Source organism: Leuciscus leuciscus (assembly GCF_965113295.1).
Source record: "Leuciscus leuciscus genome assembly, chromosome: 2".
Lineage (NCBI taxonomy): Eukaryota > Metazoa > Chordata > Actinopteri > Cypriniformes > Leuciscidae > Leuciscus > Leuciscus leuciscus.
In genome coordinates this window covers 26,282,814-26,307,829 of record NC_138726.1, presented here as the reverse complement: position 1 = coordinate 26,307,829, position 25,016 = coordinate 26,282,814, and the positions used below count along the sequence as shown (strand labels likewise).

Sequence of the window (25,016 nt, the reverse complement as noted above, 5' to 3'; positions counted from 1 at the left end):
ACTTAAAATAATTAGTTCAGCCAAAAAAAGAAACATGTACAGTGGTGTGTCTGAGATAGAGGGCCTTATGGAAAGATCAAAGGAATGCATGTGTCTGCTTTACTTGAGTCACTGACAGAAACAAGTAGCATATGCACGATCTAAATCAACATAGAGAAATAAAAATGTTGCTGATTTTCCTCATTTTCAATATTTAGCGATAGCCTCAGACTATGATATTACCTCACTCTACAAGCAGTTACCATTGTTTGTTACCACAGCAACTATTTGCTTTCACAATAAACATGCTTCTTTAATGTAAAAAGTACCTGTACAAATGAGAGGCGGCAAGATAACAGGATGTTCTGTAAGATCTCCATTAGGAGACAATACAGTATAGGCTATTCTATTTGATAGGATATCGATTTTGGAACTGTCAACTTGATCTCACAGGACTTACAATGTGGCAATTTTGTGTGAATGTGTATGATGTAAAGTGTATGAAATGTTTAAGATTTTCTGATAGAAAGTAAGAATGAAGGTCCACCCCTGTGATCGAACGAATTCATACAAATTTGCCCAAACGGATTGTCATGAAATTGTGTTGGAACTTTTTCGGTCACAGGGGTGTCAAGAATGTTTCATTCATAGTTTTTTCTCCTTTAATCAGTATGAAATCTCATTCCAGGATGATCCCTTATATAACCGATATACTGTGGCTGGTACTAAAACCAAATTTTTTGCATTTTTCTAATGTAATCCTTTTTCTATTATTAAAAATACATTGGCAGCATAACAGTTGGAGTGAAACTAAACATCCATTTCTTAATGACTTAGTATTTGCTTTAAGAAAAGTAAAAGCATAGAAGATTTTTTTTTTTTTTTGCTTTAACAACACCATCACTCGAGCTGCATGAACAAATTTGTGTAAAATCTAATGTTCTCCATCAAACTAAATGAATGCTTGAGCATTAAATCACTTAATGGCATATTTAACAGATTTAATTAGTGACCTAGCCATCTTCAATATTTTTATACATTTTATAAAAAGTTACTTTTTCGTTTGAAACTTTTCAGTGCAAAAACGATCCAGGTTTAAATAAAAAACTGTCAAATACAGTAGATAAGATTCTCATTGTACAGCATATTTTGTGTACATGGGCAGAGGGTAAGGTATAGAATACTGTAGGTAAATGTTGAAAGGTGACTCTTGATTTTCCATTTCATATTTCATGAGGTACTGTCCCTGTGGTTCTGGATTCGTTTATATTGCATTCAGGGGTCAGAGCGGTGCGCTTTTAAAGATTGCTGTCTGCTGTGTTTTAGCATGGTCAGCACACTGCCTCCCTGATTTTCAATTTGAACACTGAAGTAAACTGAAGGGGCCAGGCTCAGGAGTGATCACTCTACTTGCATAGTCTGGAAGAAAAGCGTCTTGTGCCCTGTCACTACAAGTACTTTGACTTAGCAGGGGGAAACAGCAGGGGCAATAAGTGTTTTAACTAACCAGGTGTTACTAACTCATTTTTCCTCAACCTTTCTCTGTACTTTTTATTTTTAAAAAGCATTCACTTTTATATTGCACGCTAAGACAGGTGTAGTTGTGAGCGGCTTACTAAAAAATTCCAGAACAATGAGAATATGCGAGATCCCCGTCCCTCCAGCTGTGTATTTCCAGCAAGGCCGTCTCCTGCCAAGACTCTCTTTGTCTTGTAATTGTTTTCTTACTCAACAACTTAGCCTATTACAATATGGATATTCTCTCAGGGCTGTGGTTTGAGAGCCACATACGACTCATTCGAACACTTCCGCTCTGAAAGATTATCTGCTAGGGTCTATTGTGTCGAAGATGACTGATGTCATTAAATGGGCAAATCTGATAAAGTCCTGATGTATCTAGACTAGATATACAGTAGCTAGACAGAAATATTCAGATGCAGCTATGCCGCAGTGACATCAATTTGTCGAGAGCTGCTTTCAGTAACCCCTTTAACTGGCGCAACAGTGCTATATGTGCTTTAGCTTCATTTCCTTTTCAGCGCAACAATATGATAAAGATAGAGATTCAATTTTCAGTAAGCAACTTTTTTTCCCCACTAACCTGCTGCAGTGCTGTGGGATGTGATTTTGGCAGGAGTCCTGACAGTTTAAAAGTGCACCAATATTTTTGCTAACAAGGCCCTCACGACGTCAGGAAACATGGGGGTGCACCATCCCACAGCCAATGAATTACCCCCACGGCTTCTGCCTCTGCCTGAAATTTTGCAGTCACATGCTTACATGTCATATCTCATGGTTAAATGATTCCAGTCAATATTTAAGGCCATCGCAAGACCATAAAACTGACTATCGGCATGAGGTCCTCTAATGATTTAGCAAATGGCCATAAATATAGACAGTTGATTTGATTTAAGTCAATATCTGTAACTCATCTATAACTCTGAGTTCCCTGTAGTATTATACAGCTAAGTGTTGTTCATTAGAGAATGCAAGTTCTCTTTTTTGCTGTGAATATAAATAGGTGACTAAATTAACTGCGGAAGGTCATAATTTCCCAAGTGAGGGTTGCTAACATGCTTACAAGTAATGATTGCAATTTCATTTTCTTGATTTAATAGGTCAGAGGAAAACAATTAAATTGCAAGTGATTCTCTCTCTCTGTGTTTGTTCCTGTGTTTATCTCTGTAGATTCAAACTCTTGAAAGTTGCTCTCAGCTGAAGGCCCAAAGGGAATCTGGGCTGAGCTAATGATCATTTTTCTTTAACAAGTTCATCAGACTAATACAATTACTATATTAAAAGCTCCAAGACTAATGGAATGATCAAATATCAATAGTAATTACATTAATGTATTAAATAATTGTAAGCAGTATCCTTAAGGAGATCCTAATACTAACATTATGAAGTTTTGGCTTCATACATATTTGGTGGGAACATTAGATCCATAGACAAGATCTCCCTGCAGTCTGATCCACCCACACAGCCAGAAAAGAGGGAGAGAAAAAAGAAAAAAAAAGAAGAGTGATTACGGCCATTTCATCTGATTATTCATCAGTGTCATTATGATAATGGAGGCAGCATAAGTTATTTTGGCACAATCCAATGGTTGTGGTGATTATACCTGGCCATAGACGCTTAGATCTAAATTACATTACAAACTAAGACTCCTTCTGGATGTGCAGGGGAAGTAGAGGAGCTGAGGAAGATCTATGTGGGAGTAATTTGCATTACTCCCTCGTTTTGTATCTATTTTCCCTGGCTAAACTGCTTGAAAAGGCCTTCTAAGAGGCAAGTAAGGTATTGATTTTTTACTTGTTTAAACACACCGGTAGGATAGGGCTTCGATCATTTAAAAGATGTGCATCACTCTCTTTAGAATATACTGAAGCTCAGATGCTGAATTAAATTGTATTAGACACCCGACTGTAAATGCAGTGCATTTTGGTTGTATTTCGTTGAGCTGGAATATTGCGATAATTTTAATGTGTGTGAAATAAATCGCAGAAGGATCATACTTTTCAAAGTTACTTTAGAATCGCACTCTTTCAAAATAAAACAGTCAGTTTTATCCCATTGTTCAATGTTACTGTCTACTCAAGGTGAACATGACATGTATTTATAGTGTACTTCAGTCTTTGCAAATTTAAATGGAGGGCTTCCATTTGTAAAGCATCTTCTTTGGCTTCAACACAGTCTCCCCATTTAAGTAAAGACCTTGGCAGGCTTCCCATAAGCAAAATCCTTTCGGTATGCCATTGTTTCCAGGTCCTGAGGAGTCAACACAATGTCTCCTGAGAACTCACTTTGGTGTGTTGTTTTGGTTTGTCCTTTACTTCTAGGGCAAATAAGCAGAGCACATTATAGAACATTGTACTGTGTATGTAAGAGTTTTTACATAATATTTCAATTTAGTTAAAAACGGATTATACAATTTTATGTTGCCTCTAACCCAACAATGAAAATGCGAAAAGGAGATGCTGCATAAACTATTTACCTTTTTTAACGGCATTTAATATTTTACACAGATTTTATTAGGTGCACATTTGCTTACAGTCAGAGATGTACACTGCTTGTATTCACAACACAACCATGACTTGGCTGCATTTGGATGTGTATTCTTCCATAACACTGAATCGATTGCTGTCCTTGTGGAGACCCTTGGTGTCCTAAATGTAGGAAACGAGAGGAGCACAGAGTGTACCGAAGGATTGCTTCCAAGAATAAGCTATAAGATTCTGTGAATATTAATTGGCTGATTTACCACCAAATACATAACCCTGCTAGAAAGAAAAAAAGATCTCAGTTAATCATTCAGATTATTTTGAAACTATGTTTTATATTTATTATATTATATTTACATATGTTTTACTGAAAATAAACAACATAAAATAATAATGAGAAATAGTGGGATGAATAGAGTGCAGTTGGTATAATGATAATCAGTGTCCCTCCCAGTGTCCTTCAGGAGCTGTTATAAAATAGACCTTCATCATATGCTTTCTCTCTGATGTCTTAGAACGCATTTGAAAGAGTTATCAGATATTGATTGTGAAGGAAAATGCAGAGGATGCCAGAGAACGAGTTATAGCCACCAGTGTGCAAGAGACTTTCAGTTGTGTTTTTTGATAGCGAATAAGCCTAGACTGTAGCACTCATGTGAAAATAATATTTGAGCAAGGGTAGGGTGTCTGTTTGAGACACGATTAAAATTAATTAGTCTAAAAGCTCCACAAAAAAACCTGTTTTCAACAGCTCTCTGAAGGAGGTTAATGTTTATTAGATTTTTAAACTGATGTCCCTTGATTATATTCATCTTGAACTTAATAAAGAAGCTTGTTTTCATTTGTTTACTCATAGAACCTGTTTCATCAAACCTCATCTTTATCTTTATTTGTGTTTGTGTGTTATATGTGTTAGAGCTTTATCTGTGAAACACAGGTCATTAATTTGATTGGCATAAGAGACCTCAAGGAATATGCAAGCTTTGGAAAGAGCACTGCAGGGAAAAATTCAGTCAAAATGCACTGAATTAGCACATCACTCTCAAGATTCATCATCATCAACAAAAAGCAAGGATAAGCCTTGCATATGCGTTTGGAGGATTATTAAACTGCTGTTGTTTCTTATGTGACTCAAAAAGTGTTTGTATATCATCAAATTATTTTGAATATTTCCCTGCAGCATATTTATGTCTTGACTTTTGATTGTACAATTTCTTCTAAAAACAATTATCTGTATATAACAGCATATAATGAGGCCTTTGCAGATAGACTGGTTTGAGATACAGTATGTAAAATACATATGAGTTTGAATGTGACAATTTAGAAAATGTGTATCAGAAAACTTACTGTAGGATGATGTGTGGATTGCTATTATGTAATTAATGAGATAAAAATGGATTTTAAAGTAATTCTCGTGTTTCCGATTTTTTATGCAGGCCTCAAGCTAATCACTCAATCAATACCTGAGAGATTAGTGTGCTTCCTCTGTAAATTCCTTGGTTATTTTTGGTAATGAAAAAGAGGCTCCTGCCAGGACATGCCCTGATTATCTCACGCATCTCATTAAATGTGCGTCCATTGGAAGTTCTCTCAGCTTCTCACAGTAAGGTGTCAATTGCTGCTGCTAACTAACATTCATTGCCTACCAGCGAGATTAACGTCTCACTGTGACTAAATCAATCTCAGTCCTCAGTTTTAACAATTGTATAAGATGATCAGGAGCACAGATGCACAGTGAGACCATCTGAGACATTTCATAGTACAAATGGGGTCAAAGACAAGAAAGACAGTTCATTCAAATTGAATCATTCATTTTATCCTAAGAAGACTGAGATATGTGAGATACACATAGCCTACTATTTAGACTTGATCATCACTGACAAAAGCATGTGATATTTCCAGTCAGGATTTAGACTGCTTCTAACAACAGACTGAAGTCTAATACTCATGACAAAAGTCAAGCTCACAATCATCTGGAACGTTTATTCATTGTATAATACCATTTATCAACCAGCATACAGCCCACTCATTCATTGAGGTTGTTGAGTAGGTCTTATTGGACTTTATGGAATTACCTTTGTGCCAATAATAATGAACGCAACTTTTCAAGAAACTAATGCAAATATAAATTGAAACTGAATAAAATATCTGTGAAACTGAAGAAAAAAAAACGCTGGCAAATTTTTTTACTTCATTTTTAATACACTGCATGTTTTGCTAACTGTTTTCACTTCTTTCTTTCGCTGATCTGAACTTACAAATGCGCTCCCACAGCTTTCCAGGATTTAGTCATCTCGTCGTGCACCTCCGGGAAAAAGGGCGCGGGCCGCTGTGCAGGGGCTTGTCGACGCCCTTCGAGAAACCATTCTTCCAGCCTGCTGCGCGTCGGTTGGTCGGGCGAGGACCAATCGAGCCCGAGGTCTTGCACGGCCTTCATGAGCACGCGGATAAGTTCAGCGTCGACGCTAGACCTCGTGCTATCCTGAGTAGACGGGGCGGAAGCAGCCCACTCAGAATCCGAAGCGGCAATAGTCTTTGTCGTCCTCCTCTTCCTCATCCGAAGCTCCAAATGAGAGAAGACCTGGCGCGCACGAGGAGGGGCGTTGGTCGGCCTGTGTGAACAGGACGGGCGAGGGCGAGGACTCAGGTGTCGGAGAAGCATGCAGGGACTTGGCCGGCGTGGGTTCTCTTTCAACTGCAGGCTCAGGCTCTCTCTGCGAGCGGCGTTTCTTCTTACGCGGCTCGAGCAAGAGAGGCGGGAGAGCAGGCTCGTCGTCGAAGGCCGCTAACCTCTGACGTAGCGAGGTGTAGGTCCAGGAAATCACATTCAGGGCAGCCGCCCTTGGTCAGCACGGCCTCCACGTGGCCGCGACCCAGGCAGGAGGGGCATAGGATGTGACGATCCTCGGCGACGAACGGGCCTCTACACGAGGCACAGGTGGAACGAGGCATTAGAATGCCTCAATTTGCTCTTTTAGAATAACGTGAACGCGGCGGCGAACACGCTAATGCGTATAAAAGGATATAGTAGCACGCCGGATGGCGCAGCAAAACAGCGGGCTGAAGGCGGCGGGGCCGACGTCTTCAGAAACTGCATGGCAGCGGCTTGTCCTGCTGATGGTGCTTTCTACAGCGGAGAATCTTTCTTTCCGGAGTCCAGCGAAGAGCAGAGAAGTCCACGCTGAAAGGAATTTGATCTGATTTCCTATGGCGTGTCATGGGGTTTTATAGACATAAGTCACGCCCATCTTGGCGGGCTATGACGCGCCAGGGTGGGAGCGCCCTGAGCCGGCGCGCCCGCGCCGCCACGCCATAGGTTCATGCAGTTGCCGCAGCACAGCCAATGACCGTGCTCGCGCTCACTGTGCTAGCTATGCAGCTGCACTGCATTTTAAAAGTTAGCTTTCATATTCTCGAGAAAAAGGATTTTCCCATAGCATATAGCTACGCAATAGGAGAGACCTCATTGAAAGGGAACTTAAGAAGCATAGATGAAAAGTCTGGAAGCGCATTTGTAAGTTCAGATCAGCGGAAGAAAGATGTGAAAACAGATAGCAAACATGCAGTGTATTAAAAATGAAGTAAAAAAATTTGCCTGCGTTTTTTTTTTTTTCACAGATATTTATTCAGTTCTCTTACGAGAGGTTCTCTCGTATTGCGTAAGTAGCTTACGCATCGGGAAAGTCTTCTTTCTTCGAGATCTGAAGCCAAAAATTATCCTTAATTTTGTATTCATTGTCAACGCATTGCGGCAGCCGGCAGACCTAGACAGGCTGTATAAGCGTGCTCATTGGCTGCTCGGCGGCAACTGCTTAAGCCTATCAGTGAGCACTCTGCAACGTGGCCACCAACGTGGCCACCTCCACACCCTTCTAACCGTCAGAATGGGTGTGGCCAGCGTGTATATAACCCGTGCTCACAGGCTAAAATCTGATTTTCTTGTCTTCAGCGAAGCTCTTCGCATCGCTGGATCTTGAGAGCCGCCGCCGTTGAAACCAGCGACCAGCAAGCTTAGGACAGCGCCTGAAGAAGCCGGCCGCCTTAGCCGCCTTCAGCCCTCCGTGCCTGCTCCGCTATCCGGCGTCATATCCTTTACTGCTGTGTGCTCGCCTACTGCGACACACGTTTCCTCTCTCTCTAAAAGAGCACGGGGCGTTTTTTTCAAAATGCCCCGTTTTTCCTGCGGCTCGTGCCCCGCTCCGCTCAGCAACGGAGACCGCCACCTCATCTGCGCACTCTGCCTGGACAGCGAGCACGCCGCCACCGCGCTCTCCACGGGCGGCTGCCCTGAGTGCGAGGAACTTTCAATGTCGACCCTGCGGGCTCGACTTGAAGTTTTTGACCAGAATGTCGCTCTGCCTGTCCCTGCTGGGCCGCGCAAAAAGAAGCGCCGCTCACAGCGACCACCGGAGGCCGACGAGGCGCTTCGAAGTTCGCCGGATCCTCTCCCTCGAGCTTCCCTCTCGCCTTCCCCGCCCCCCCCTCCCGGCCGCGCAGAAATGCTGCTCCATTCTCCGCGAGAGTTTCCTCACATGCCTCATCGGCGCTCTCACAGGTTGACGGCGCCGCTGAGAAGGGGTATAATGCCATTCCCCCCGTGGAAGAGGCGGTCGCAGCGCACCTTTGCCCGCCCTCTGGTTGGCGCTCAAAGGCTGCCCTCCCGTCCAAGGCTTGCAGGACTACATCAGCCCTCGTCGGCCGCGCTTTCACCGCCGCCGGACAGGCTGCATCTGCACTCCACTCTATGGCCATACTGCAGGTCCTCCAAGCTAACCTCCTCCGTGATCTGGACGAGAAGGGCTCGGAGTCTGCTCCCATTACAGATTTGAGGAGTGCGACGGACCTCTCCCTTCGCGCCACGAAATCCGCTGCCCAGGCCATTGGACGGTGCATGGCCTCTCTGACTGTCGCAGAAAGGCATCTCTGGCTCACGCTCGCGGATATGAGGGAGTCTGAGCGCGCGGTGTTCCTTAACGCCCCCCTCTCCCCCACCGGCCTGTTCGGCCCAGCGGTTAGCGGGATCGTAGACCGCTTTTCAGAGGTTCAGAAGACCACACAGGCGATGAATTTGTTTCTGCCCCGGCGCTCCAGGCCTGCTGCACGCCGTCCTCGTGACCAGCCTGCGCAAAGCTCTGCCCAGCGCCCAGCTCGGCCTCAGTCCTCGCAGCGACGACAGGGTGGCCGCCCTCGCTCTCGCTCGACCAGCCGAGCCAGGCCGCCTCCTCCCCGGGGACCCCGGCAGAGGATCGCGGTGAAACCTGAGCCTGCAAAAACCTCCTAGCCCGAGGAAAGAAGCGACGATTGTGTCCCGCCGCGGCCGGACCATCGCCGAAGCTTCACGCTCTGTCAGTCCCCGTTGCTACGGTTACTGCAGACCCTCACCTCACAGCCAACGAGCCGGTGAACTCACCCTCTCGCCTGCACACAACCGCCGTTTTCACGGCGACTCAGAGATATCTCGAAAAGAGCATTTTGCCTGGTCGCGCGACTCGCGCTGTATGTGTTTCAAATGCAGTAAATGTGCCCACTTATCTGTGTTCACCTCTGCACACAAGCACCATAAACCCCATGTTTCTCACAGAGCCCGCTCGCATAAAGCAGGCAGAAGCCGCTCGAGCGTTAAAAGTAGGTCACGTGTCCACCCCGCTGTGCCCACACCTACTCACTGCCCGCTCTGTTACACAACCCCTCACGACCGGTCATGTTATAAATACAGATGCTGTGCCCGCCCCCACGCGCTCACACATCCTCGCGAATACTTCGCCCCCGACGCCGCCTTCAAGCGTCGTGCCCCACACTCTATGTTCCCCGTCCAAAGCCACCGGGACGCTGTGTGTAGAATGGCCAGTTATCGCTGCTTGCGACCCGCCGTATCTAAGCACAGAGAGCGCGTGCGCCGCGCCCGCCCCTCCGTTTCGAGCTCTCGAGCCCGCGATCAGAGACCGGAGGCCATTCTCCCCCTGGCTGTACACGCGAAAGTGTGGGAAGCTATTCCAGGCGTGTCAGAATGGGTGCTGCGCACAGTAAAACAGGGCTATACTCTGCAGTTCGCTCGCCGCTCTCCGCGCTTTCAAGCGCGTATCGAGACCAGAGTGAATGGGGAAGTAGCACATCTACTTCGAGCAGAAATAGCTTCACTTCTGTGCAAAAGGGCTATAGAACCGGTTTCCCCTTCCATGAGCGAGTCGGGCTTTTACAGCCGTTATTTCCTCGTTCCCAAGAAGGGCGGAGCTCTCAGACCAATCTTGGATCTGAGACATTTGAACAAGGCTTTTATGAAAAGGCCGTTCAAAATGCTCACAACCAGACAAATTCTCGTGCAGATTCGCCCGAGGGACTGGTTTATATCTCTCGATCTAAAAGACGCGTACTTTCAGATCCAGATAATACCCCGTCACAGGCCATTCTTGAGATTCGCCTTCGACGGTCAGGTATATCAGTACACCGTCCTGCTGTTCGGCCTGTCATTGGCACCCCGTACATTTACGAAGTGCATGGACACGGCTCTCGCTCCCCTGAGGGGTCGGGGAATGCGAATTCTGAACTACTTGGACGATTGGCTGATTTTAGCACAGTCAGAGGCCGAACTCATCGCCCACAGAACAGTGCTTCTAAGCCACTTGGACAGCCTGGGGCTTACGGTCAACTGGACCAAGAGCTCGCTAGTGCCCAGCCAATCAACCTCTTTTCTGGGTTTGGATCTGGACTCTGTGGCTATGACGGCCCGCTTGTCGACACAGCGCGCGCGCTGCATTCGACACCTGGCCGCGTCCTTCCGTCCGGGCAGCACCGCACCTCTCAAAACATTTCAGAGGTTGCTGGGTTGTATGGCCTCAGCTGCAGCAGTGCTTCAGCTGGGTCTCTTACGAATGCGCCCGCTACAACGCTGGCTGAATGCCCGAGTGCCTTACAGAGCCTGGGCTTCCGGCGGCATCCGAATCAGAGTGACTCAGAGCTGTGTTTCAGCACTGAAGCCCTGGTTAGCGACCGACTGGTACCAGCGGGGAGTGACAATGGGAGCCATCTCACACCGCAAAGTTATCTCGACGGACGCTTCCACCTCAGGTTGGGGCGCTCTGTTCGAGGGCAAACCGGTTTTTGGCCTGTGGTCAGACCAGGAAAAATGCCTCCACATAAACTGTTTGGAGATGATAGTGGTCGAGAACGCGCTCAAGCGCTTCCTCCCATTCATACAGGATCGCCATGTGCTAGTCCGTGGTATCCTATGTGAACCGACAGGGCGGTGTCAGATCCAGGAATCTGTGCAAGCTGACAGAACGCCTTCTTGTGTGGGCTCACCGCTCGTTGCGCTCGCTGAGAGCCGCGCACGTGCCGGGCCACCTGAATGTCGGTCCAGACAGGCTGTCCAGGGACAACATTCCCCCGGGAGAATGGTCCCTGCACCCCCAGACGGTCCAGTTTCTCTGGCGCCTATTCGGCAGAGCGGAGATCGACCTCTTTGCGTCAAAAGACAACGCTCACTGCCCGAAATTTTTCTCGAAAAGCGAGGACGCGCTGTCCCAGACCTGGCCCAGCCTCCCACTGTATGCTTTTCCTCCGATCTCCCTGTTGCCACAGGTCATTTCGAGGATCAGGGAAACGCACCACTCAGTGCTTCTTATAGCCCCGCGCTGGGAGAACCAAACTTGGTACCCAGAGCTAGTGAGGCTGTCGCACTCATCCCCATGGCCGATCCCGGTGAGAAAGGATCTCCTCTCTCAAGCCGGTGGATCGATCTGGCATCCCCATCCAGAGCGTTGGTCTCTGCATTCATGGGTGATCAACGGATACCCGTTGACCTGCCAGAAGGGGTCGTGAACACGATCACACAGTCTAGAGCTCCCTCTACGAGACGGCTCTACGCGTCTAAATGGTCAGTGTTTTCTAAATGGTGCGCTACTAAGAGCTTGGATCCACGCGCATGCAGGGTCCCGCGTTGCTCTCCTTCCTACAAGAGCTGTTGGAAAAGGGCAGGTCCCCTTCCACGCTCAAAGTGTATGTGGCGGCTATTGCAGCGTTCGCTGAGACGACGCGCGGCCGGGCAATAGGAAGGAACAAGCTCATTATCCGTTTCCTCAGAGGAGCTAGACGGATGAATCCCCCGCGGCCCCCCTCGGTTCCTATTTGGGATCTGTCCTTGGTCCTGGAGGCCCTGAAGGCTTTTCCCTTTGAACCGCTCGAATCCGTGGATTTAAAGTACCTGTCGCTTAAAACCGTTTTTCTGATAGCTCTGTCTTCAGTTAAACGTGTGGGGGATTTTCACGCGCTATCTGTTAGCCCTGCATGTCTTGAGTTCGGACCGAATGACTCGAAAGTCATTCTCAGACCGAGACACGGTTACATCCCCAAAGCGATTGGAACCCCTTTTAGGGCACAAGTAATTTCCCTCTCGGCTCTGCCAGCATCCGTTAATGGGGACAGTGATATCCTCCAATGCCCTGTCCGGGCGCTGAGAGTATACATCACGCGCTCCGCCGCTTTCAGGCGTTCAGAGCAGCTCTTTGTTTCCTTCGGCGGACGCACCAGGGGTCTCGCCGCCTCGAAACAGAGCCTGTCCAGGTGGATAGTGGACGCGATTGCAGCAGCTTATGCCTCCAAACACCTGCAGTGCCCTTTGGGTATCAGAGCCCACTCTACTAGAGGCATGGCCTCTTCGTGGGCCTGGTCCAGCGGAATTTCTATCCACGATATTTGTATGGCGGCGGGCTGGGCCTCCCCAGCAACATTCGTGAGGTTTTATAACCTGGAAGTTCCCGCCTTACAGGCAAAATTGCTGTCAGTATGAGTGACATGTATGCTCTGCCCAGTTTCTCATGTGTAGACTGCGTTCACACGCTGACGATATTTCTGGAATGATATTTAGGGTGAAGCGTTTTATACTCAGACCGGCTGGACCGCTCTGTTTCTCATTCCCCTTTACGCGCTGCTTACCGGAGTTGGCCCGCGCTGCTGGCCGCCCGTATTCTACCCTGTGGCGCGGGGGTCTATTCTCTTCATGAAAGACCAACTACGTCGGTCTTTTACCCTAATAAGCCCGTCTCTCCGACCTGCCACCTATTCCAGCAGATGTACTGTGTGGGCTCGCTACGCCGGCCCTACTATTTTGCTGAAGTGCTTGTACTGTGTTGGCCCGTCTCTCCGACCGGCCACCTATTCCAGCATATGTACTATACGGGCTCGCTCTGCCGGCCCTACTATTTTGCACTGTTATACGCTTATAGACCGGCCGCGCCGCTCTATTTTATATACTGAGTGAAGTGATTTGTACTGTGTGGGCCCGTCTCTCCGACCGGCCACCTATTCCAGCAGAATGTTTTCCCCGGTCTCCCTGGGATTCATGGGCTGGATGCTCGGCGCACACGGCGTTGACAAAGAGTTCCCGATGCGTAAGCTACTTACGCAATACGAGAGAACCCAATGAGCACGCTTATACAGCCTGTCTAGGTCTGCCGGCTGCCGCACTGCGTTGACAATGAATACAAAATTAAGGATAATTTTTGGCTTCAGATCTCGAAGAAAGAAGACTTTCCCGATGCGTAAGCTACTTACGCAATACTCGTTCCCTCTTCTAGAGAGAACCGAGGTTACATTAGGTAACCGAGTACGTTTCAATTTATATTTGCATTAGTTTCTTTAAAAGTTACATTCAGTATTATTGGCACAAAGGTAATTCCATACGACTTAAGCTCCTTTTGCCATTTTGATCGGAAAGCTCTCTGTCTCATATTTATTTACTTTCCTACTGTGATGGGAGATTCTGAGAGTAAAATGTTGTAATTATGACAGAGCTTGCTTGATCTTGTAAATGAAAGCATTTCTATTTATTTCAAGGGGTCAGGGGTCCTAAATTTCTCTCTCCTTTTATTTCCCTCTCATTATTAACGAGAATACTGATTATAGTAACCTATTTGCAAACAGCGTAGGTAATCTTATTTTTCATAAGAACACTTGAGCAGATAATGAGAGCAGAGACTTGTGGGGTGAAGGAATTTTAAATTTAGTGTGTGCTGTAGCAGTGGCACATTTCTTGTGGGTTTTGACAATTCAGTGTCTATGTATCTTCATAGTATGTGCAAGCATAGAGTGCTGAATATACAAGCCAAAGACACATCCTTATCTCCTAGATATGCCCAGAGATGGACCTGTCTGCAGCTTAATCCATCCCTCTGACAGTTTGCTGTGACAGGATTTCCATATATCTCATTTTAGTGCATAGCATACAAGATTCAGGAGTGTTTGTACTTATAATATTATAGTATAAGCACAACATTACAAGAACATCACAAAAGCATTTTCTTTACAGGGTTTGGGTGTGGAAAATGATGTTCCTATAATAAAGTGACATTTTATTATTCTCTTTTGAAACCAACTAGGATTTTTTTCCTGTGTTAATTTCAGGAAGTCTCAATTGGGTCAAGAAAATGGGGACAGAAACTTAGGTTTGGTCAAAGTTCAAGTCTGCTAATACAGTGCAAAAACAAACAAAAAAACAATCAAGAAAATTACATATTTCCGTCCCTTATTCTTTTAATTATTTGTGGTGTGTTTCTGTGTGCAGGCTCATTAAACTACTGCAACAGTAATTATGCTCAATTTATCAGCCACATTGGAGAACTATATCTTGCACGTACATTGCCTAAACAGCAATACTTGTTTTTGTTCGACATCATCAGAATATCAGAAATGTACATGCAGCGCCATTTGACAGAAGAATGTTCTTTTTGTTGTAAAAAATTGCCGAACATCAGCAGAATTTGATGTTCTGTTTGACTGCCATCATGCTTCACTGACATTCACTATATGACACATTTTGCTAACAGATTTATTTTCCTCTTCCTCTTTTTCAGACAGCCTGTAAATGTTTGGGGAGAGAAAATCAGCTGGCATTAAATTATGAATGTTGAACAAGATGACCTCTTACCATCAGCGCCAGATGTTGAGAGGTCCTAGATGGAAAGGGGCTTGGTTTGACCCCTTGTTTCTCCTGCTTTTAGCCCTACAGTTGCTTGTTGTCGCCGGATTGGTGCGAGCCCAGACCTGTCCCTCTGTATGTTCCTGCAGTAATCAATTTAGTAAGGTCATCTGCACGCGCAGAGGGCTAAAGGATGTCCCTGATGGCATCTCCACAAATACACGGTATCTAAACCTTCAGGACAATCAAATCCAGGTCATCAAAGTAGACAGTTTCAAGCATCTACGACACCTTGAGATTCTTCAGCTTAGCAGAAACCACATCCGCAACATCGAGATTGGCGCCTTCAACGGCCTAACCAGCCTTAACACTCTGGAGCTTTTTGACAATCGCCTCACGACCATCCCAAATGGCGCCTTTGAGTATCTATCAAAACTGAAAGAGCTGTGGCTTAGGAATAACCCTATTGAGAGCATACCGTCTGATGCCTTCAGTCGCCTACCCTCCCTGCGGCGGTTGGACTTGGGAGAGCTGAAGCGTCTCTCCTACATCTCGAGTGGAGCATTTCAGGGCTTGAGTAACCTTCGCTACCTGAATCTGGGCATGTGTAACCTCAAAGAGGTCCCCAACATTCAGCCCTTGATTCGCCTGGATGAGCTGGAGATGTCCGGGAACCAGCTCACCGTCATCCAGCCCAGTTCTTTTAAGGGTCTGGTCCATCTTCAGAAGCTGTGGATGATGCACGCCCAAGTCCAAACCATAGAGCGGAACTCCTTGGATGACCTGCACTCTTTGCGAGAGCTCAACCTGGCTCACAACAACCTTTCCTTTTTGCCCCATGATCTCTTCACGCCTTTGCACCACTTGCAACGAGTGCATTTGCATCACAATCCCTGGAACTGTAACTGTGATATTCTTTGGCTGAGCTGGTGGCTGAGAGAGACCGTACCAACGAACACCAGCTGCTGTGCACGCTGTAATTCCCCTCCTAGCCTCAAGGGGCGCTACATCGGAGAGCTGGACCAGAGCTACTTTCAGTGCTACGCCCCCGTTATCGTCGAACCACCTGCCGACCTCAATTTGACTGAGGGAATGGCGGCAGAGCTCAAATGTCGGACAAATTCAGTGACCTCAGTCAGCTGGCTAACACCAAATGGCTCCATCATAACACATGGGGTGCTCAAAATGCGCATTTCCGTTCAAAACGACGGAACGCTAAACTTCACCAACGTCACCGTCCAGGACACAGGAACATACACTTGCATCGTAAGCAACATGCAAGGCAACATTTCAGCCTCTGCTGTCCTCAACGTGACATCCGTTGACAACAGTGGCTTTAGTTACTTCACTACAGTCACCGTAGAGACAATTGAAACCCCTATCGATGGGGAGAGTAGGACACCGGTTCAGCCTTCTTTTGGCTGGGCATCCTCCTCGACCACAAGGGGAACACCCATTGCCACCGAGAGAGCGTACACTATTCCTGTGACTGACATAGACACTGATGGCTCTCTCAATGGTTTGGAGGAGGTGATGAAAACCACCAAGATTATTATTGGCTGCTTTGTGGCCATCACGCTCATGGCTGCCGTCATGCTTATAATATTCTACAAGATGCGCAAGCAGCACCACCAGCAGGATCACGATGGGCCGACCCGCTCCATTGAGATCATCAACGTCCACGAGGAGCTGACGAGGGTTCCGGCCATGGAGAGTCACCTGACTCTTCCGCCCATGGAGCATGAGCATTACAACCACTATAACTCCTACAAAACTGCTTATAACCATGTGTCTGCTCTTAGCTCGCTGCATAGTTCAGTGCATGAACCTTTACTAATCCAAGCCAGCTCAAAGGATAATGTACAGGAGACGCAAATTTGACCATGTTGGACGAAATGAATTCTACCAATGCTGTTTAAATTTTGGTTGTGGACATGCTGTCGTCATGAAGATGACAGCGTGCATTAAGACATTCAGCAATGTCAATGAGAGCCAGGGTGTATGTATCATTATTTTAACAAGTGTCTTTACAAATCTTATTTATTTAAAGATATGTGAAGTGACTGAATCATGAAATCATAAGACAAAAAAGGTTAATTTTGTCTTCTTTTTTTCTTCTTTTTCAGTTCTATATTTTGTAAACTGGGCTAATCAATGGTTTAATTTAATGTGCTAGTAGAATTAAGGTCAACTGCCATGCTTTTGAGAGCAATGAGACAACAGTTGTTGTTTTTTTGTTTGTTTGTTTTGTTTTGTTCTTTTTAGTTGTGGCATATTATATCCCATTGCTCCAGTGTGTTTTCATTTCTTTGAGACAGTGAAAACAAAAACTGGCTACTGAAAACTGCAGACTTTAAATTGCATAGGGCACTTAGAAATGAATGGTGGGCCTGATGGATACAGCGACTCCAGAGAGGTGTATAAATGGTTACATTTCCCCATGAAAAATCCTCTTACTGAACAAAAAAAGGGAAAGCTTTCATTATCAGGGCCTGGATTATTCTGCAAATGCAGCTAGTGTGAAAGGAAACATTTCTAGTATTTATAGAAGCTACTGTTCTGAACACACATCAATTGACTTCAATTCAGAAAATAGGTTTGCATAATTGCCTTGAATTACAGTTCTTAAGTCAAGTTATTATCTAAAACGTGGCATTTGAAATTCAGCATTTTTGTTTTGTTTTCCCCCCCAAAATCTGTAAATATATTTATAAATGTAAATGCCACAGACCTATAAATATAAAAAATGTATTTATATACATCAGTGAACTTTAGGGTTGTTCAAATATAGCCCCAATGTCACGTGTGTGGGATGTGATCATCAAATACAAGATATGAAAACCCTGAGTAGCCGAGGACAAGGGAATATGATTTTTGCGGCTTTAAGACCAAAATGGCTATGAGGAAATAAATAATGAAACAAAAAATAGCCTGTTAATGTCACTATGGAAACCAATAACCTAGTGAAAAACACACTGGACAAAATCAGAGTGCACCTAGTGCATAAAATGTGTATTGTTTATTTGAGTATTTTCAATTGAAGGGATTTTTTAACCACGTTTTTTACTGTGAATGTGTGCTTTTGTATGTTTGTGAGTTGTATCTGCCCCATACTGTACCATCAGTTATTATTTTATCATTGTCTATAGAATATTACGTTCATTCTGTTTTTCGGTATTTTGAAAAGAACTCTTGTATGGTTTATTTTACCGGCAACTGCATACCTCACCTAACATGATTATGATGACGAGTGTGTGAACGTGTCGTTGTGTCAGTCTACATGTGCAAAGGGTTGTATGCTCTACCATGAAATTCTGTTTTTCACCAGCTTGTGTATTGCTTTCTCAAAACATTGCTAAAAGCTTATGTGTGATATCTCTCTCCCCCCTTTTAATCATTTTGGACAGCATGATAAGAAGATGTGATACTGGTCTCACCAGTCAACTACTGAAGTAAACCTAATAGGTTCATATGTCAAAGGCATCAGAAAAGTACATGAAGAATATACCTCTAATTCATCACATGTGCTGACAAGTTTCATTTTAAATACAACCCCAAATCCAGAAAAGTTTGAACATTTTGTAAAATGCAATCAAATCAAGAATCTTATTTGTGAATTCTCTTTCAACTTTATTTAATTGACAAAAGTGAAAAGAATTCAAATGTTTTCACTGAACAGCTTAATTATATTTTGTAAATATACACAAATTTTGTTTTTGATGGCTGCAACACACTCCAAAAAAGTTGGGACAGAGGCATGTTTACCACTGTGTCACTTCACCTTTGCTTTTAACTACACCTTTCAATAGTTTGGGAATTGAGGATGCGAATTATTAAAGTTTTGCAAGTAGATTTTTTGCCCAATCTCGCCTAATACAAGACAGCTTCTCAACAGTCCATGGTCTTAGTTGCCTGATTCTCCTTTTCATGGTGGACCATACATTTTCAATAAGAGACAGATCTGGACTGCAGGCAGACCAGTCAAGCACATCGACTATGAAACCACTCTGTTGTAGCACATGCAGAATGAGGCCTGGCATTGTCTTGCTTCCCAGGAAAGATGTCATCTTGATGCCATTAAATGTCTCTATACAATCCCAATATATGCCTCCATGTCATTGGTACCTTCACACACATGCAAGGCATCCATACCGCATGCACTGATGCTCCCCCATACTAGGACAGATGTTTGCTTTTGTACCTGTTACTGATCAAAATCTGGATGGTCCCTTTCAGCCTGAGAACTCAATGTCCATTTTTCCCAAAAACAAGCTAAAATGTGGACTCATCTCCATTGTTTTTTGGAACATCTGAGATGAGCTCGGGCCCAGAGAACTCGGCAGCATCTCTGCACTGAACTGATGTATAGATTTCTCCTTGCGTATCAGATTGGAGTTTCATTTCTTGATGCAGCAGCAGACTGTGTTAAAGCAGGGCTATGCAGTTTCGGGAATTTCTTCGCTGTATTCTCGCTTTTTGCTCGCAGGTTTCTCTATACAGCTCCCCCTACAGCTTCGGAATAGATATTTGACAACACTGTCGAAAAACTCGTTGGCGACTCTCAGACACCAGAGGCTAGTAGATCAACGACATCAAAGCAGACGGGACATTCTTTAAAACGTCTTCTTCAAACGTCTTCTTCGGAACGCAATAATGACAGAATTTTAGCAGATTTTTTTGCCGTAAAGCAATTCGTTACATCGCGAGACCTGATATTACGCGATACTTCCTGATGCTGCGGCCGGCGGCCCGCCGGCTCAAAGTTGCAAGGGTGTTTTTTCGGCTCACAGGCGCTTGGGGGGTGCGAGACGACCACCATTCAACCCGAAAAAAGTCATATAACTATTCCAATGACTCCGAAGCTGTTCGGTTAAGGTAAAAAAAAAGTTACTTAGTTCACCTTTAAGTGACTGGTTTTTCAAAGTACTCCCGAGCCCACATCGCTGTATTTAACACAGTAGCATGACGGTTTCTCATGGAATGCCATCTGAGGGCTCACACGCTCATTCCTGCCTTGCTCTACATGTACTGGGATTTTTCTGGATTCCCTGAATCACTATATTATGTATGGTAGATTGTGAAAGACATAAATTCTTTGCAATCTTGCATTGAGAAATGTGATTTTTGAATTGTTTGATAATTATCTCATGATATTTGGCACAAAGGGATGAGCCATGGCCCATCTTTGCTTGCAAAGACTGAGATGTTCATTGTACGCTCAGTCACGATACCTTTAGCCTACCTAAAATCTATTACCAATTCACCTGCTTATTGTGGACTGTTTCAAAAGAGATTAACTTGGATATTCTATGAGATTTATTTTGCCTCTGTCCCAACTTTTTTGGAGTGTGTAGCAGCCCTCAAAATCCAAATGTGTTTATATTGACAAACAGTGGAGGAGAAAGAAGCATGAAGAGGGAAGTTAGCTAGAGGAGATATGTCCTAGACAACGACAACGACTAACGTTAGAATTACATTCTCTTGAATTTTGATATGGCTGACACACGACCAAAGAGACGACTTTCCGATGAACAAATAGCAAAGAAGAGGGAAAAGGAGATGGAATACGCGACGTTCCGAATTCATGACTGTTTCAGGAAGCACGGAAGGGAGGGGGAGGGGAGCTGACGAGATGAGGAGGAGGGAGGGTCGAGCTAGCCGCTTAGAGCACCTTTAAATAAAGTTGAAAGAGAATTCACAAATCACTAATTCTTGATTGTATTTAAAAAAAATGTCCCAACTATTCTGGATTTGGGGTTGTAGATGAGTTTGCCAGCAGGGAATTCATCAGACAGCATTTTGTGTGTAAAGATGCACTCTTACATTTTAGCATTTAGCGTCTACTGAATGTGTCAAATTTTATCGTACGTTTCCTTTTACATTTAATTCATTCTTCATGGTTAATTTTTTGGTGGCCCCAGTCTTTTATTTTCACCCTCATTGCCATTCATATTTGGAAGATGAATTGTAACCACATGTTAAGCATTTCATAAAGGATAAACTGTTGCTTCCCAGCATATGTGTTTTTTAATCAATTAATTAGTTTTTGTATCCAATTAAAAATGTTCCTACCATTTTTATTGTACATAATCGATGGGATAAATTGGGACAACAAAAAAACAGCATTGTGCTGTTGAAAAAAAAAAAGATGAAAATGTCTCTGTTTTCAGAGGGTCTGTACATGAATGCTAGCTTGCTCCTATCTGCTTCAGTGTTCCTGAGCACTGCATCAGTTACAGAAGCTACTATGACTAGCTCACTGAAACCTACATGGCCTACATGGAAAATCTGTGGTGTTGGACAAAGCGGATTCTCTTTTGTTTTCTTCTTGTGGTTTGTTTGTTATTGGATTTCTATGCTGAACTGAAGCGATTTTTTTGGCAAGAGAATGTCTCTTTATTGACATATTTCTACAAGAACTGTTATTGAAAATAACCAATAATATTTCTGTCAAACTACATATTTGCTGATCAATTCATAATGCTATGGGGATACAGCTAACTAAGCGTTAACCGTGAAAAGAATATAAAATACCAGAGATTGTAGTTCATACGGTACATGCTGTAAATGTAAATAAAATGTTTTTTCTAAAGTGTGGGGACTATGTATACTATGTGTTTTAAATGATGTTTGTGCTCATTTCCACAAAACCTATAATTCCCGTATTTCTTTATTTTCTCTGTCTATTACAAAAAGAAAAAAATATTTCAGACCAATGTAGAATCCAATGGTCTCAGCCCTGAACTACATTTTAATGATAAGATGTTTATGAGAAATGGAAATATTTCTGACTTGTGGCCCAAGCCTTGATCGGGAGTGTGACAAATCAAGGCTTGGGCCATAGGATGCATTGGCTCAAAGAGGAGGTTGATTATGATTCCACTTTTCTAACTTTAGTTAGTGTGTAATGTTGCTGTTTGAGCATAAACAACATCTGCAAAGTTACAACGCTCAAAGTTCAAAGCAAAGGGAGGTATTTTCTTTTAAATAAATTGCTTTTTAAGGACTACAACAAACGGCTGGTTGGGACTACACGACATTCCTAACATTTACATAAACCCCACCCCTGGGAACGCGATTAATAGATTATCATGACAGAATATGCTGATCAATGACTTGAAGACAAATCAGAAATGACATTAAGAAATGTTGTTGTCACTTCTTCTTTAGTCTATCCATCTTTGTCTGACTCCGGTTTGAACATTAAAGGCTAAAAGTTTTTGAAATTTTCATTGCATGTCTGTGTGAAGTAATCGAAGCTGCTAAGAACAAGCTGTTGAAGCTCCGCCCTCTGTACCGGGAGCAGCAGCTCATTTGCATTTAAAGGGACACACACAAAAAGGCAAGTTTTTGCTCACCCTCAAAAACTGACAATTTTAACATGCTATATACAAATATCTGTGGGGTATTTTGAGCTAAAACTTCACATACACACTCTGGGGACATCAAATACTTATTTTACATATTGTGTACTTAAGTTTAAGTTTTCAATATTTTGTTTGTATTACACCAAGTAATCTTAAGAAGTTAATATTCATTGATCATTGCTGTTGTATTACAGTTTTTCTCAATTGCTAAAACACAATTTCTGAAACCTTGCTACATTTTCTGAAAACATTAAACACAAAACCTCATCTTCAAGCACTATTTACAAAACCTCTGACTCCTCTTGCAAAATGAAACTTTTGCCTCAAAACAGTTTTACCAGTGTTCAAAATCAAACACTGCTCTCAAATCATAAACAAAGTGATCAAAATGATATACACTATCAAGCAGTCAGTAAACAATACACCAAAAAATTTATCAGAAATTACTACTCTGCTTTGCACTTTGCAATTTATTTTTGTTCTTCCTCCTCCTTGTACCCCTACTGTACCCTGCATCTCACAAACTTGTCCTTTGTGATACAGTAATTCTTGTTCTTTGTTGATATGAACCTGCAACCAGTCAAAATCTATTGAGCAGTCAGTACTGTTAACAAATGGAAAGCACAATGTTCAGGGCCATACAATTTGTTACAGTTTTTCTGGATTGTTTACACACATTTTCTGAAAGCATGCCTCATATTCTCAGAACTCTACACACAAATCCCAAAAAACACACACAATGGGCAAAACCCCTCAATTCTCCTGCAAAATGAAACTTTACATTCAAAACATGTTATTTCTTCTCAAAATGGTATTTTGTTTTCAAATTACACACACAAACCATCATATGAATAGACATTTATAAGAACCAGTTGAACACTGATGTGCTCAATGTAAAACACTATGATGAATGGAAAACACTTCTTCTCCATTCATCATAATGACTTAGGCCTTTTTTGTTCAGTGTTCACTTACTACAGACAGTACATACATAAGTGTGTTGTAAAATATTTGAGAATATTGTTTTTATACTCAGAACACACTAACAAATATATTTTATTTTTCCCACAAAAACAATGTACACAGTGTACATCCCAAACCAACACAAAGTTGTACATACAGTGGTCTACATACAAAACAACAGAAGAATTTACTGTATACAGTTACAGTAAAAAGTTAAAATCCAATGTTGGCATCCATTGCACCACTGAAGAGCTGACCTGTTGCCCTTTTATGCTAAAGCTCTGATTGCTAATTGTAAAACTGTGTGACGGGTGTTTGCCCATGTGATGAGTCAGTGTGCATATTTGAATGGCAGTGTGTTCCTTGTGAAAACGAGAGATTTTCTGCATGAAAATTGTGCCAAAAGCAGAGAATTGTGTGTAGTGTTTTGAAAAAAAGTGTCTTTTAGAACTGCAATTTGAGTGTAAAGCAGGAATTGTGCTTGTAGTTTAGCAGAATTGGTTCAGGGGGTTGGTGAATGAGTTACATGTTGCGGTCATTGTGTCTCAAGTACCAGAAAATGTGTGTAAACAATCGAGAAAAACTGTAATTGTTCAGTATACAGTATACACTGTACTACAGTATGCAATACTAAAAGGGACAAAAATCAAAGGAGTAAACATGTGATCAATGTGCTTCTTCTCGTCTTTGGGCTGGGTCAGGCCAGGCCAGTGCACTTTCGTTGACATCACAAGCAATATTGTCCCCCCCTCCTCCTCCTCCTCCTCCTCCTCCTCCTCCTCCTCCTCCTCCTCCTCCTCCTCCTCCTCCTCCTCCTCCTCCTCTTCCTCTTCCTTGCCCTCTTCCTCTTCCTTGCCCTCTTCCTCTTCCTTGCCCTCCTCCTCTTCCTCTTCTTCTTCCTCTTCCTTGCCTTCCTTCCAATTAGCTAAATGAGTTCAGGCAACTGAGAACTTTGTTCAGCCAATGGGTTTTAGTGTTTTAGCAATTGAGAAAAACTGTAAATACTAGGTATCAAATCATATAAATAACTTTTAAACTTGTAAATTAAATTATGCATAAGAGTCAGTAAGTCAGAGTCAACATAAGTCTGTTTGGAAAAGCACAAAGAGACAGTACAGTACATATATGAATAGACAAAATCATTAGCACATTTTATGTTCTTGTTGTTGTCAGATATGATTCCTGATTTGGAATATGTTATTTAAATAGAATTTTAACAAACTGCAATAGATTTCTCTCTTTCCCCATTCAAGTAAATATGAGATGAACATGGCTGGAAATAGCTGTCTGTGGGCATTAAAAACATGGCTGAATAAGTGAACTGATGTGCCTTAACAGGACTTTGGAGAAAGCCATATGTTCATGAATTCCTATGTGAATCAAAAACTATTTAGATACTATTATGAAGTCCTCCACAATAAGGTCACAATAGCTGACATCAGATCACCTATTGTTACTCTATAAATGTGTTTTCATCTTAAAAAATTTGACACACAGGTCAGACACTATAGCATTTCAGTATGTGGGTGGAATGTCAAAGATGTTGATAATGAATCCTTAGCATATCTCTATGGTCAAGATGTGTGCACTACCACTTTAGTATACTACCACAGTTAGGATACAACATCCATTGACATACAAACATGTGCAAAATCTGATGTCTATTTTAGGTTATTACTCACTCTATTTTCATATAGGATGGTTTTGAAAGCAAGCTTTTTGTGCACCTGTGGATCTGCAAGCCCATTGATACTTTATTTTCCATGCCAAGAAGAAGCTGTCTTCATGCGTTAT

The 25,016-nt window shown here is 43.4% G+C and overlaps 1 protein-coding gene across 1 annotated transcript in view; it reads left to right on the top strand.

The window, feature by feature from the left end:
- lrrc4cb (leucine rich repeat containing 4C-b) overlaps positions 1-20,541 on the top strand; it is a 38,485-nt gene extending 17,944 nt beyond the window's left edge. The window contains exon 2 of the mRNA XM_082161879.1: positions 14,828-20,541. Within this exon, the coding sequence (XP_082018005.1) occupies positions 14,878-16,773 (1,896 nt within the window). The 5' untranslated portion in view covers positions 14,828-14,877 and the 3' untranslated portion in view covers positions 16,774-20,541. The remainder of the gene's footprint in view (positions 1-14,827) is intronic.
- The last annotated feature ends 4,475 nt before the right edge of the window (positions 20,542-25,016 follow it).